General features: G+C 39.8%; 1 protein-coding gene across 1 annotated transcript in view; it reads left to right on the top strand.

Annotated features, from left to right (window-relative positions):
- The first annotated feature begins 458 nt into the window (after window positions 1–458).
- The window catches only part of tmtc2b (transmembrane O-mannosyltransferase targeting cadherins 2b), an 85,661-nt gene continuing 69,458 nt past the window's right edge, over window positions 459–16,661 (top strand). The window contains exon 1 of the mRNA XM_086028871.1: window positions 459–973. Within this exon, the coding sequence (XP_085884997.1) occupies window positions 891–973 (83 nt within the window). The 5' untranslated portion in view covers window positions 459–890. The remainder of the gene's footprint in view (window positions 974–16,661) is intronic.

Genomic DNA, 16,661 nt, shown 5'->3' on the forward strand with positions numbered 1-16,661 from the left:
ATTAGGATTAACCATGTGTCCTATGAAGTGGACTTTATCCATTGGTTATTATATTTCCAGTACAGATCATAATTGTTTTACTTAGTTTAGTTATGACAATCTAGGTTGTAATTGAAAACATTATTTTTCCCCTGTAGTTTAACACACCCCATGCGTTTTGACTGTAAAAGGTGACATGTACACAAATGAAAACCGGCGGTTTTTAAATAACAATAAATAAAAACAAATCTATTGTTTAGAATGAAAAATATCAGCATATGATTAATTGTAATAATCAGTATGCAGAAAAAAATGCACAAATGATTTGTATTTTTATTAGTAATGACTCAATACCAGAGGAGGGCATTTTACTCAAATTTGCTGGTCCGTCAGTCGTCATCCGTGAGCAGCCTGGGTACCCGTCCGTCATACGTTACGTGCATAAGGGGAAGGTTCTCGCAAAATACCTTTTATTTTGAAAGTGCAAGCAGAAGTTGCTTCCTGGTATTACCGCTAACTTAGTTGTGGTCAGCGGCTATCCAGCCGCGGTCGCACAGCATCAGAGAACGGATCCGCCTGTGGAAGGGAAGGCGTGTGAGACCGTAGCGTCGTTACACATTGAGTAAACGTTGCTCGTGTGTGATTTTCCTCCCCTGTCCTTGGCGAACTTCCAGCTGGATAAAGAGCTCTCCGCCTCTCAGCCAACATGGGTTAGACACACCGCGAGCCGCGGAGCGTCCACTTTGTGCACTTGTAGCGAGGATGGGGGCAACCGGACTTGCTTTCGCACAGACATCCTGACAAAGACGGCGACTCTGAGAGCACACGCGTTTGGGATTGTGCAGCCTTTTATTCTTCTTTGAAGTTGTATTGTTGGACCCACGTCACGCGTGTGTGCCAGAAGAAGAGAGATGTTTGCAGAATTGCTGTGCAGCGCCGTGGCTCTGGTCCTGTATGTCAACACTCTGGGAGCAGATTTCTGCTACGATGACAGGTACTTACGTGGGCACGTCATTCACACTAAATACACTGCATCTTCACTACGAGGCGATTAACTGAGTATTTGAGTAAACGGAACATTTTATTATGCCAGCCTACTATCTGCTATATTTTTCCACGGTGTCTTTGAGCCTGGTTAAGTTAGTGACATTTCCCATTATTGCCAATAAAATGAGAGGATCGTAGCGTGCATTATGCTTTTATGTATTCTGTATTACATTTCTCCAGAGAGCAGAGTTGCTCCAAGGTCTGCTCTGCTTGGAAATAATTGATCTCTGGAGAAGAAATCACTGAACAGAACAAGTCCCATACTGTCCAAATGTGCAGCCAGCTGGAACTTTTAAGCATTATGATTTTCTCCCCCCCATCAACTTAAAATAGACTGTTTTGTCACTTTTAACTGGAAACCATCATTTTGGGGGGGAGGGGGGAGCCCCATTTGATATTTGATGGCTGAGTGCATGTCACTTCCTCGGGCTCATTTATTCCTCATGCACACTGTGATGTAGGTCAGCGGCTTCTCTACCTAGTTTGTCTTTGCTTTGCAGTACAGCTTTTTAATAGCTCACACAAAATGATTAACTATATACAGTAATTAGCTTGATCAAACATACACTGGAGACTTGACATAAAAGTTAAAACATTCCTGTAAAAATAATGTTTTTTTTCAGTTGAAAAAAAAAAAATAGACTAGGGTAAACAATTTGAAAACTTTCTTTTATTATGTGCTATATAACTTGTACAGGCAAGATAGTAGTGCATGTGGTCTCAACTTGCAAGGTTCTGAGTTTGAATCCTCGGACCTTGCTACAAGTCATTTGCATGTGCTCCAATTGCTTGTGCTGATTTTCTACGGGTCACATATCAAAAACCTGCATTTTAGGTTCCTTGAAGGCTCTGCATTGCTTGTAGGGGTAAATGAGTGAGTGCGTACGGTTGTCTGTCTATATGTGCCGCGTGATTGAAAAAAAAAAAAACCTGTAGAAAATGTAATTTGAAGATTGGCCTAGCCATGCTGGGACATACATTCAGTTGAAAATCTTTGGGGTGATCTGAGGAGGAGATGCCCTCGCTGTCTGACAGATTTGGAGCACTTTTGCAAGTCAAAATGTGTCATGCTGATAGATTCCTATTCAAAAACACAGAATGCTCTCATGAACTTAAAATGTATTTTTAGAACATAAGTTGCTCAGTATTACACTTCCTATTTCAAATCACATTACTGTTTAACTCATTCACCGCCCTTGACAAATGTATTTGTCTTTTCACAGTTCAGCCATTCAATCCCAGGAATTTATCTATTTTTTCACTTTTATTCAAAGTTTAGGGTAAAAGAGGATCTGAAAATGTATGGCAGTGAATGAGTTCAAGGCCACATTATCTTTCTTTCTTTCTTTATTTTTTTTACGGTTTTTAATTGCACTGCGTTATGGTGTATTTTATTTTTTAAATAACAATTGTATTTTGATTGAGTTAAGATCATTTTCTATATTTACTGAATATCAGAAAGGTTTGCATCAACAGCACTGTGTATTTTTGACATACGTTCCATGACTAATTTACTTCTAATACAGCCAGAGGATATTGCTCAGTGAAACAAACAGGACATTAACACCCTCCACGTCGACTGCCGTGTTTCCTTTACAACTCTGCTAACTGCTCTGTATATAGAGCGCTTCCTGCAATGAGAAAAAAATCCAGAGGCAAGTTACTGTGCTTGTGTAGTTTTTCTTTCCCTGTGGTGTATTTGCTGTACTTGCATTCTGGACTTCATAGGCGGATCCTGCTCTCCTGTTCAAGACAGATGTTGAATGTCCATAAAGCCGTCAAAGCGTGGTAGCAGAGAGAGTAAAGGTGACTACTGGAGAGATCCAACAGCCCTCAAAGTTTTAGTGTAAGCCAGCATGCCAAGACCTGATTAGTCTTTGGAGAGATGTTATTTATCACCACCTGAGCTGCGATCCAACCTCGTACGGGGCTTCTGACACAAGTCCAACAATCCCAGCCAAGAATTTTTTTATATTTTATTTGATATGTTCTTGCGTTTGACGGGGTTTTCTTTGCTTGCTATCTCTCATCCAGCACTATCTGTGTGGAACAGCACATGTTGCGCTCAGGCTCGTAATTAGCAGCAGCCTCCTGTCCCTTCAGGCTCCGCTGGTGGTTGAGAGAGCAGCAAGGAGAGGCGGCTGAGCAAGAGATATCTAATTTGTCAAAGTAAAAACTATCCCAGACCCACACGATGATATAAGTTGCTAATGGTGTGCGTGTGTGAGCAGAAGCTTGTTGTGATTTGGTGTTGCAAAGCAAACTGCCGACGTGGAGAAGGTTGCATGTGGGAGTGATGGGAATGATGACATATTCATCTGTAAGGCTGCAGACAAGATAGAATAGAGGAGAATTTGGATATCACCATTAGTACATCTGCACCCAGAGGAATCAAATATGGATTCTTTGATACAGTAATCCTAAATGAAGAAACAGGCAGTGCTTACATTGCCTCTGGGTAGGAAATCATTGCACCGGCTTAACTCAGTTCCTGATCAAAGTTAAGGTTGTGTGTACTGTGTGCCTGTGTGACTATTTAGAGCAGAAGACACATTGTACCATCCATTGTACATCCGTCAACGTGACGTCAGATGGAATGCCCACCGCTGCAACTGGTGACAGATTAATCTAAAGAAAGCTTTTGCATTCCATAAGGTTGCAGTAAAATCATTTACCACATTCTGTATACCTGTACAGTCTAAAACTATTAAGTCAGATGGGCAAATAACTTTGCACACTCCGATTTGAAGTTTGTTTAAAAAAAAAAAAAAGTTTAAACTATCGTATGAATTTTGTTCCACTTTACAATTGTCCTATTTGGTGTTAATTCTTCACAACAAAAAATCTAATTTTATATATTTATCTGTAAAGCTTAAAATGGTATATACAGGTGAATAAGTTGAAGGGGGGTGAATATTTTCGCAAGCCATTGTATTCATCTAAATGTTCCCTACTGATATTCATCTGTTTCCTACCTTGTTACATCATTAACGTCATCTGTTTCTTCACATAGGTCACTAACTTTAATTTTTGATGACATAAACAAAGGTAATTTGAGCAAATTTGTTATTTCGAAAGTGTCCATCAAACTGGTTAGCCCTCACATTTAATCGGTACCCAAGATGTAACTCTCAGTTCAGAAAAGGTTGATGACCCATGATCTAAAACGATACAAGAGATGTGTCAAAAATAAGATGTGATTGACGCTGTTAAGCCCTTTTGCACATGCTTTTGTGGTGTTCACTGTGGGCTAGGGCACTTGGACGATGATGGCTGTCCATATTTGGCTTTGGTTGCTAAGTTACCAAACAGGCATTATCCTGGTGTTTTTTTTCTCGCTGGTTTGGATGTAAAGTAGTTACAATGGAAAGCCCTGGCTTTGTTTATAATGAGGAGGAGGAGACCTATCTTATCAACAGGTGCAGCACTTTATCGCCAGAGCATCCTTTTTTGGAACTTCTGCTCTGGACTCCAATATATTTTCCAGGCAACAATGACAATAATTCCCTGTTTGCCAATGAAGATTACAACTCAGCATCCTCAAGGTGCCCTTAAATATGAGTCATTGATAAATATTGAGCTAAATTAATTCAAAATCTAGATTATGCTCTATGGAACTTTTTCACTCAGAAAAAAAATCATAATTGTCTTGCCTGTTGTTGAACATGCATCATTACTTAGCCACCATAATTCAAGGGGACTGCATAGAATTTGCAAATTCCTTATTCTAAAATGCCTGTCTTCATTGTGTTTAACCCCACTGATTTATAAAAGGTTGGTGAGCCTGAGACCATGGATCATATTAGTAGTTTCATGCACTTTCAGCGCTCTGTGAGACACAGTTTCAACAGCTCTTGTACGCATGGCAGAGCAAGAACTATATTGATTACAAAACATACCAGTAATTGATGTATCCAAAGGTTACGGTACATGTGAAATATGGCTACTGATTTGAACTAATTCTTCTCATTGTGTTGGGATTACCCACTGTGGTGTGTGTTGTTAGTGACCTTTAACTTGATGCAATTGCTTTCAATGTATTCAACGAGTGAGCCACCATCCTTGAATATTGTAGAACTGTACGATATAGCAGTCACAGTGCAATATAAAGCATCTACAGCACGATATAATCCTCTTTCGTTTATATTATTTTAGACTTGAGATTTTCCTTTGGATCATTCCTGTAGTTTCTTTCCCTACGCTTAGTAATGCGCTTACGCCGAACAGGGCCCATCGGTAGACTTGCCAGGCATATCAACGTTTTTCTTTTTTTTTTTTTTTTTTCATGAATATAATTCTGTAAATTACTGAACTACTTCAGTATTTGCTCACCATCAGCGATTGCTGCACAGCTTCGCTAAGGTGAATGTGTGAATTACATTTGAGCTGTTGAATATCATTTTATATCCAGAGCCTCAAACCACATATTCTCATTTCCTTGCAGTTCCGTGTCAAGCCTGATGATAGATGTGATGAACTGCACCCTCCACATTTTTTCATGTGTGAGATTTAACTGTGTGAGGATGTTGTGAAGGTTGCAGACTTGGAAAGTTGGTCATGTGTAGTGGTCCGAGAGTTATAAGGCACTGCGTTGGTTTCATTCCTGAAGTTGGGATGAACCAGAACTTCCACTTACGACAGGGGTATGCACTTGGTGAGTGCTCGTAGAGTGCTTTGGACGGTGACCACTCGGCTAGTTGTTTATTTGTTCAGGTAGTCATTGATTGAAAAAAACAATTTTACCAACTGATGCCCTATTGTCGCGATGAAGTTATCTAGCACAGTCCATTTGAAGCATTATTATTTTATTTGTGGATTTAGAGTCCTTTCGCTCCCCAATGCATCTTAGAATAGACAAATCCCTGAAACACTTGTCTGCATCCGTTGCCGTCCCTTCCTTGGCCCCACGTGCCATGGCAGTGGTCTGTAACTCTATATTGAAGGATGGGCTGGTTAGAGTTGTGGTTCTGTTGAGGGCCCAAGGGCGGCAACCCAGCAGTCTGAGCATCTCCTCATTTTTCCCGGTCTGGATTTTTCTCTCTTCTCCCTGTAATTACTGTCGTGCTTGCAACTCTCTCTCTCGCTCTCTGCCTTCCTCCCTCACGCTTCCATGTCTGTTGTGCATCCATCTGAATACCCCAAAAGCCTTAAGGGCTCCAGCTTCATCAACCAGCGTCTGTCTACAGATGGTCCTGTGTGTTTTTTCCTCCTGCAGCTTAAAGGGAAGGGTTTGAAGTGGATGAAGAGGAAGCAAAAGATTCACGGTAGCTTTATTTAATTATTTTCTTGCCAGGATGGAGACATCAGAGGTCTCAGATGTCAGACATCATGCAGATCTCATGCAGTTGTGATTTCAAATACCTATTCAAATGAAAATCTGCACAGTTCCTCAAAACAAAAGATATTTAGGCACAGGAATTAGATGGATAGTTTTCTCAATCACTGTACACGCTAATGTTGAATTCTGAGCTTTGTGTTCACCATGGCGATAGTTTTTAATTACCTAAAGTTGATTAAACTCATTCACAGATCATAGGAATACTTCTATGTTTGGACATAGGTGATGGTAAGATGCCTTACTGATTATGCATAAGTATCAACCTTCAACTCAGTTAAATTCTTCCTTACATTTTTCACTCTGATTGACCTCACAAATTTCCTTTCAAATTGCCTCATAATTACAAAAACAGTAAGCAATCTAGTGTGGTCTAATCATTTTACCGAAAAAGATCTTTCTAAGTTATGTTGATTACTGCTGGTGTGATCATCTTTCCGTACATCAGCCTGGAAAGATTCACTCAGACTACGACCGCAAATGGATTGGATCTTTCCTAAACTCCGTTTTCCAACAAATTTGTTACAAGGGTAAAATATGGTTGCTTTCATCCTCCCCGCAAATACAAGGTAAGCCAGTTCAGCTTAAAAAAAACAAAAAAAACCCTCAAATTACTTAGACTGAATAAGGGGCTTTTCATATGTTTGTCGGTTGCTTACCTATGGCATTGCACCAATTCTATAAGTATTTGGCATATTACATGGAGTGAGTTCAGGTCACTGAAAAGATAAAGTGCAATGGTCATTTTTCAGTGCCACACTGTCATCAAGTTTACATCTATGACCTCCTGCACTATGATAAAAATGTTAGGACTTTGTGTTGCATTCCTTTTGGTCATGAGATACTGAACAAAAACGTTACAATGTGCCATACATTTGTAACTATAGGACGTATGTTTTAGTATTTGGGGAGAGCTATCACTTTTTTTAAGGTGATGTTCTCGTGCAGCTACGAAAATACAGTATATTGGTATGGACTTCCTTTTGTTTGTTCATAATATGAAAATATGTGTACATTGACATATATTAATTAGGAAATACAGCAAGACCTCAAAATGATGAACAAGTAAAATCGGTTTTGAGAGCAATGTAAACCCACAATTGTCAATTATGTTTTTTATCAGAAATGATTAGGAAATCAGAAATATTTTTTGCAAAGAATGAACATTACTGAACCTGAGTACATTGTGTGCCTGTGTGCTAATGGCACTACAACCACAATTACCAAACATGGCAGTTATACCGCAGTTATGCAGTGGACATGCCACACTATATTTTCTCTTTAAAACGCTCTACTTTGCCATAATTTCATAGCGGTTGGGGGATTATGGTTGGGCCTTATTTTCATGAAATTCATTACATAGAAAAACAATGTGTTTTCCACTAACCCAAAATAGGTCTCATTTGTATAAACTACTGTGCATGAGGGCTGCACAACTCTACACAATTTACATAAGAACATTTAGTGTTCTGATCTTTCTCAAGTACACTTAACAATACCAACAATTTATGTGAAATATTTTTGTGATTTGAAAGTGAACAAACTATGGTACTATGATTGACAAACAAGGATGTTTTAACAAAAACTGTTTATTATATAAAAAAAAGTTCAGCTCACTGTTATAGTATTAAAGAACAACAACTACAGTATAAATGGTTGGAAAGAGACATGCCGTTATGCTCTATTATTCAGACATATTTTGTGATTAGTTTTAATGTATTTCAAGCATCTATCAGTTACTGTATATACTACAAATCACCATGGCCACATCCTAAAACATGCTTTCCTCTACACACCAATCCCACGTTGGCCGACGTGACAGTCGGCCACGACGGCCTAGAAGTCTGCATGTCGGACCAGAAAACGACCGAAGAACACACTGCAAAAGCCGACGGAAACGCCGACTACTCTGGACCTTTTGCTTATGCGTGAGAAGTACTACACCCCTCCACACTCCATGCCATCGGAGTTTGTATATTTACTTAACAATCACGAACGGTTTCTGTATGAAAATAAAACTCAAGTATAAAAATAAATCCTATCTGGTATAACCAGCTGTGTGTCAATAGCGTCCCATAGCTTGTCTTGCATCACTCGATCGGCGTAGCCTTTCATGGCGATATTGAATAACGGCGGTCTTTTTTGTTTTTTTTTTTTGCACTCTTCTGTCCAGCCAGCCATTATCGCTAAAGGAGATGTGAAAAATGAGGGAAGTTGATTTAGTTCTTCAGAAAAAGATTTTCACCATTTGTCTGCATTCGTCACTTCCCGTTCTTCTCCAGTGCCCTGATTCGCTAGGCTAGCCCCACCCGATTCTACATGTTGAATTAGCCGAACACGCCGTAATATCCGTAAACTTTTCGACAAGGCATCATTTTCTTCTGATACCAGTTTTCTTCTGATAGTTTCCTCCAGGTCCAGATGGTGTCTAGACTCTTGGGAAACATGATACATACACAACAACATGATGTGGACTTAATCACTCAGTATGAACCTGAGGATACCCCAACAAGCTCCCCTTCATTACCAGGGCAAGCAACAATCTGCTGCTGCGTGAAGAAGATAAATATCAATGGCTGGCTGGAAGGAGTTTTTACGTTACTCAACTGATTATTGGTGTTGTGTCACATTGATGGCCCACAGTGTCTTGTGTGGCTGAAAGCTGCTCATGGGCAGCCACCAAGCCTGTAGTGTGTTCAAATCCCTCGCTGTGCTTAAGCCAAGCCAGAACAAGCTGCACAAATCAGATACTTTGTAATCACTTGACTGGTGTGCAACGGGAAGAGAAACAGGCCTCATGTAGAACTGGGTTGAACTTGCCTGTTTGTGGATTGAAGCGGAAAAGATCAACTTGACTGCACGGTGCAACATGTCAGCCCTAGTCCTCTTTAAGTATTCCTGAGTCTCTTTGCCATGTGTTTTAATTAAATGCCAACAGATTATCTCTCTTAATACATCATGTGGTGGTAGGAGCGCACATGTACAGTTTTGCACACAGACGGGCATGCACACAGTGATAATAATCGCCTTAGATGGGAATAAAATGCAACGCTGGACTGGATCATCCAACAAGTAAATCCTTCACATGGTCAGTATAGCACAGCGGACATTCAAAGCGGCTCCTCAATAATGCGAGAAAAGCTTTCACACTGCCAAGAAATATAGTGTGTGAAAACGACTGCTCTAATGTGCTCTTTGACCAACAAAATGAGATTAGTGGGATTTATATCCAATAACCTGGTTACATCTGTTGCATCAACTCTGTGCATTCCCGGAGGGAGACTTGATTGGTAAATACTGGCTATAGGTTATTCTGTCATCATGAAACCTCCAGTGATTTGACTCCTGGGTCTAAGTACTTAGTAGGTCTAGACATGGGTTTGTGTTTCCAACGCTAATGCGGGTTGATGGCTCTTAAGCTGTGGCCACTCTCAGGCTCTTGGCCCTCTTCATATTAATAGGATTAACAAGACTGTGGGTGAGTGGGGCACACACTGTAAGAAGAGATCCCTGAGCTGTCAAAAAACCCAAACTTCCTTGCCACCCCCAAATCTAAATAACATGCTGTAGGTCGCCCTTTTTCATTAAGGAAGCAAGAAGGCTATTCCACTTCAATGATCCATTCCCGGTTCAGTTGTGATGCCTTTGTCCATTGTAAGAGGAAAGGGCTGTGTGGTCCTGCTGCCCCCCCACCCGGACTCAAAAGACTGAGCAAATCAAACATTGGTTGTGGGACGGAAGCAAGACCTCAATGATCTGTTTGAATGGAGTAGAAATGTTGCAGCTTTGCGGACTAAATCTGTCAGAACCAATTTAGTGAACTAGTTAATGAGGTACGTGCTCTGGTTGGTATTTTTTTAACCGCACAGACAGAAGAAGAAGAGCAGATTCACTGTTCAGTAAGATAACAAATAATTAATTGTTTGCTACACAATGTGTGTGTGCTAGCCAGTTCAGCTAGCTAGTTTGGGTGGCATTCCTTTTTAGCTCTAAAGATGATGCAATTGTCAATGCAGCAAGGCAAATGCCTTTTTTCGTTGGTTTTCATGAAACGATTACATTATCAGCACTCAGAAACAGTCATCCATGCCTTTGTTACATCTCGGCTAGATTACTGCAATGCACTTTATTTCGGAGTCAGCCAGTCCTCCCTCAAACGTTTCCAGTTGGTCCAAAATTCTGCTGCCCGCCTACTAACTGGAGCTCGGAGGATGGAGCACATAACACCAATTCTGGCCTCCCTTCACTGGCTCCCAGTGCATTTTAGGGTTCAATTTAAGATTCTCTTATTTGTCTATAAGTCATTAAATGGCCTGGCCCCGGCGTACCTCTCTGAGCTCCTCCACTCCTACGCACCTTCCCGCAGCCTCAGGTCTGCGGACCAGGCGCTGCTCGAGGTGCCGAGGACCTAGAGGAACCTCAGAGGGGATCGAGCCTTTTCAACTGCTGGTCCTTCCCTCTGGAATGACCTCCCATTGGTTGTTAGGCAAGCCCCCTCTCTGTCCATTTTTAAAACCCAGTTGAAGACACATTTCTTTTCTCGGGCTTTTGATCAGACATGAAATTTTCCGTTGTCAATTGTATATAGTGTTTTATGTCAATTTATTGTCTTCATTATTTATATTTTATTTATATTGATATATTATTTATCTGAAATCTTCCGGTGTCAATTGTATATAGTGTTTTATTTCAATTTATTGGCTTCATTATTTATATTTTATTTATATTGATATATTATTTATGTCTATATTTATTAATACATGTATAACAGCCTTTTATTGTTTTTGTTCTACTCATTGTATTTTTTGTAAAGTGCTTTGTTACAGCTCTAGCTGTTATGAAATGCACTATATAAATAAAATTGTATTGTATTGTATTGTATTGTATTGTATCTTCAATACATTACCTTTTGTTTGTTTGTTGGCCACTAAACAACATAGCAAATGGAAGCCTGAATGGTTTACGAAAATCACAAATGCCAGGATATTTTCCAATCTATATGTTCAAAGGATTCCTGCAATTGATTGAAACCAGTGAATTTAGTGTCTGCGTTTTTGAACTGTGCAGCGAAATACATGTGAAACCTAACAGCCTGAAGTAAACCACCCTCTGGGACACTACAATAAAATAACTTTGTTTTATAGTGCATGAGGTGAATCCAATCCACAGCTCTGCTCAGAGGGCTACATGGTGATGTTTGATATAAAATAACCAATGTACTTAAAAATTACTGCTGTAACATGGGATGTTTTTGTTCAGACTTTAGCTTTTCCCTGAACGCTGAGGAAGTAAATATTTCCATCCTTTACGATATATTTTAATTAAAATCGAAGGTCATATAATTCATGTGGTAGCGGATTATTTTGATTTCAGTATCTTATCAGTTGTGCTATTGATGGATTTCGGGCATAAGTTGTCAAATTCTCATGAGGCAGATGAGTGTAAAATTTCCAGATGGTAAATCCACTCCTGCTGTATTATATTTCACAGATGGAGCCAACTTTCTCACTCAGTCTCTTGCTTGCGCACTGTCATTGGGAATAAAACCACAGCGAAGGCAGATTGATGGATTTTTGATGGTTTACAGGGCTGCTTTCACTGGTTTATTTTGGCTGAGCACTGACCCCAAGTGTCTCCGGCCGTGGTGTTTCTCTTCATCACTGACCTCCGCATGTCAATTTCCCCTCCAGCTATTCCTCCAAGTGAGAGCTTCCTCCCGGCTACCGTGATGGATACACACAATTTGTGCGAGTTTATTTTGATTTGACAAGGAACGGGTAACGAGAAAATGACTGTTATTCCTCTGCCAGCCCCTTAGGTCGGAGGAGCTAGAGAGAACCGCTCTGACAGAATAATGAGGATCTTGAATCCCAAAAATAAATTTCTAATTGGAGGGTCCGAAGGAAAACATGCCTTTGAGAAAGTGATTGTGAGTATGGATGAACCAAAGTGAAAGGGTGCGAGAAGTTGAATCCACGTGTGGTTGTGGCTGTCATTTAGCTCGACCTGCCCTGACTGTGAACTCCAGCTGCTAAAGGGCTTACACCACTGACCTGATGTGATGTTCGGATGGCCTTTAACCTCAGGTGGCACCTCAAAACGTATCCAACATGTACAGTAGACCCATATACTTCATCAGCACACAATGCAGCTTCTGCTTAAATTAGTAAGCAGCTAGAAGGGTCTAAAGACTTGCGACCTTTGTTTTATTTAAGACTGCAGAGCTCCTCACCCTCACTTTGAGAAACATCGAATGTTATTTATGCTTTTTGCTGCCACAAGAATGCTGATCCAATGATTTTTTAAAAAAACATTTTTTACCCTTAGTGGTCAAGATACAATTGCATCCCTTTTCTTAAGAAGACAAATTGTCCCGCGATGAGAATGCGAGTAAAATAATTACCACATAGAGAACAGTTCATCAAGTTTAACTATGCTTTCAGCTCCCAACCTCGAGTGCTCATTTAGTCCATTTGCTAATTGTACCCATCCCTCCTCTTGACTGACACCGTTGATGATGTGGACTCCCTCGAGACACATCTCTGTTGTTTTGGAAAGAATAGATCTCCACTGGCATTATGATAACATCGCATCCTGAATTGAACATCTTTCAGCTCTTATTATTCATGCCCCTTGAGGCTAACATCCATCAGCAGCTAGTCATTAAGGATGTATTGATTTGTTTTCAACAAAATAATAAGATGCCATATTTTTCCATGTGACAATTGAGATGACTGGCCCTTATTAGGATTCCATTTATTTCTTCCCGCCACTGCGATAGAGCCCAATTCATTCATCCCTTCACTGATGCGCAAATCGAAAATGAAAATAATTTATGTTTTGAAGGTCGTTTGCCGAATTGCACAATTGTATATGATATGTACACGAGTAGGAGCTATGTACTTACACAAGGGAATACTGTACAGTTTCACCAAATTTCATGTTGCACAAGCATGTAATCTAGAAGTCACTCCAGTCACCAGTATAGGTTTCACTTTGTAAAACAGAAGTAGTTAATAAATGAGAGTTTAAATCATGGTTGGTTTTACCAATAGGACATTGTTACACTTGTATTGTATTGTATATGCGGCACAGTAGTCGACTGGTTAGCACGTCCACTTCACAGTTCAGTTCAGAGGTAGTGGGTTCGATCCGTTTGCATGTTCTCCCCGTGCCTGTGTGGGTTTTCGCCAGGTACTCCGATTTCCTCCCATATTCCAAAAACATGCATTGTAAGTTGATTGGACTAAATTGCTTTAAATTGTCCCTAGGTGTGATTGTGAGTGCGGATGTTTGTTTGTCTGTGTGTGCCCTGCGATTGGTTGGAAACCAATTCGGGGTGTCCCCTACCTACTGCCCGAAGACAGCTGGGATAGGCTCCAACATTCCTTTTGTGAGGATAAGCGGTATAGATAATGGATGGATGGATGTATTGTATATGTGGTGGGTCCGCAAATTCCCATACTGTACTCTAACTGTATAATGTTTTCATGGAACTTTAATAGACCATAAGGGCAATTACTTCTTCAACCATCTTCCACCTCCCCATTAAGTTTGGTTAGAATCGGCCTAGTTTCTAGTGCTACAGTCATACCACCCAAAGCAGACCGATGGGAAAACAAACACTGCATGACAACAGCACGTATAGCTCGATCCTCTTTCAATGGAATGGTGATTTTTTTTCTTCCCACGGGGAGTGCCCCAATTCCCCTCATTATGAAAATAGACAGATTTTTCCCCGAGCTTTAATTAATAACAGATTGTCTCACAGGTTACTGTATGTAACTGACAATTGACTTCCTATAGCTAGCTAGCTAGCTACCTCCTGTCTAAAATAGCTGTTTATTATTTGTTTTAATTGTAATAGAAATGTACTAAAACAGGCTACTACTCTGTATTGACTTTGAACACCATGGCTCTAAGTAACCAAACAATTGTAATATGAACACAGGTCTCATATAAGTACTCCCACTGCCACTCTAGCAGTCAAAGAACCTTGGCTCTGGCACACTGCAAGGTCCTGCGCTTCTTTCATGCATGGAATACAACTATTGATAACTACTCTTGGTAATTTCCCATGTTTATTTCAGTAATTTTAAATACAGTTTTTGGGGTTGGGTTGGAGTGTGAAAGAAATGTTGGTGCAGCACCTTGCAGGTGCCATACATAAGATTGTCTTACTAACAGTAACAGAGTGGCTGTGTCGGCACTTATAGGACTTGTGACCATAACATAAATTGTTTACAGTTGCCTGGAACACAGTGTGAAAAAATAACCTTGGGACTTAATAGTCAGCAATAGCCTGTTCCGGTAAATTTCCATAACAAACCTTTTCGCTCCCATTGGAGTGTCCTAATTCACAGCCATATATTTTTCTAAGTGATTGCATTGTCAAGAATGTAAAAAAAAGTTTACATGTTTTTCATACTGATAAATTCAAATGTTGTGCAAATACCAAGTGGTTAATACAGGTAGAATGGAATTATAGTTATTGTATGAGAGAAATATTCAGGCCCACCCATTAGCCACGTTCTGGCTCTGCCCCTGGTCACAGGTGCAATGAAAATCAGTAAGCATTTCACAACTTGCAGCATTGAGGTAAAAAAAAAGCACACACTTATCAAAAGACAAATGTATACAACATACACTTCATATACACATTCATATTTGGGAAAATGTCTATATTATGACATGGTAGTAGTCGTGTGATTATTTACATACAGGTATTTCACAGATTTTTTTGATTGGAAAAAATTGCACAAATGTTGTTCATTATATTTCACTTACATGTAAAGCCGGGTATAGTCATTATTCCTTACTGTGGAGTGTGACGGGGGCAGATGCATTTCAGAGCTTGGTGGTCGAAGCTTTTTTTATTTTACTTTTCTGGTTCTAGACCGTAATGTGCTGGCGTTTTCCAGAGGGAAGTAGGGAGTAAAGTCTTTTGAGAGATGCACACCAGGTGTTAATCGGTATAAGTAGGTTTGATGTTGCTGATGATTTGTTGTTTATTTAATTTAATTAACTACAATTCGTTGTTGTTACATATTAATAAACACGGCTGAAGCTAAAGCCATACCATATCGAACTGAATCGTAATCCCTCTGTATCAAACCATATCAAATCACTCCACTTGACAATGTAACCAGTTATGTATCAAATAGTCTTTTATTGGAGAGCTGCACATGCCTATTTGCACAGTATACACAGTAAGTATACTTACTTCCCTTGGCTAAATGGTATAAACACAAAGTTAATATGAAAAGAAAGGTTAACATAATTTCAACACCGATCAGCTAAGGAATTTGATTCACGTGATAAATCAACAACACAGTTGAGTTTTCAGCCAAAACGGAATTGTTTTAACTGGGAGTATTAAGGTTAAAGGGACAATCACCAAGGACTGTAAAATGCCATACCAGCAAGCAGATGGAAATTGATTTGTTAACTCTCCCATTGGTGTGATGAAATGAAATGACAAGTACAGTCCTAAGGCCTTATACAGGAGAGGGAAGAATAATGACAAGTCAATACTCTGTCACATAGCTATTGGATGTATGACATCATGTCACCATGTCTTTGTCAAATCAGCCAGACCCGTCACTCTACTACACCTGGAATGTTATAACAAAATAACTATGACAACGTGTCACTTAACTTACCATGAATATATGTTTTTTAAGTACTTATATGTGGTCATTCCTTTTAATTACCTGTCAGGGAGCATAAAATGTGACGCAATTCAAACAAAGCTTCTTGATTCACTGCGGAGGGGTCACAACAACAGACTAGAGACATCACAGGATTGTGGTTCATTCTTTCCAAATTTCACCTCGACAATATTAAAGGTATCAAACAATTTTGATGTGCTGTTCTAACTGCAATATTACATAAAGGTTTCAAAAAATATGGACCATTTGTACAGTAGTTGTGCCAAATCATCAGGATATGCTTGGTGCAAACCTAAATAATTTGTTCCTTCAACATGAATAATACAAGTACAGAAGACTAATGGAGTGGCCATGCTGCACAGTAGCCTCTCTGGATGGCGACTCTGACTTTGAAGCATGGCGAAGGATTTCATTAATCTGTTTACATGGACCTAATCCCACCGTGCAGTGCAATGTTTGGCAGTGGCTCCTTCTAACTTAGATTCTCTAAGCCAGGAAGAGGGGGTAGGCCAATTGCACTTTTCAAGTCATGAAACCCATAGAAAAGTAATTTTGTGGATTCGGAGAGATTTTTTTTTTTTTTCTTGAGAAACGACGGGAAGGATTTCAAAAAGTAATAACACACTTTG

The sequence above is a fragment of the Filicampus tigris genome, chromosome 4, assembly GCF_054856515.1.
Source record: "Filicampus tigris isolate MCC_2025a chromosome 4, RoL_Ftig_1.0, whole genome shotgun sequence".
NCBI lineage: Eukaryota > Metazoa > Chordata > Actinopteri > Syngnathiformes > Syngnathidae > Filicampus > Filicampus tigris.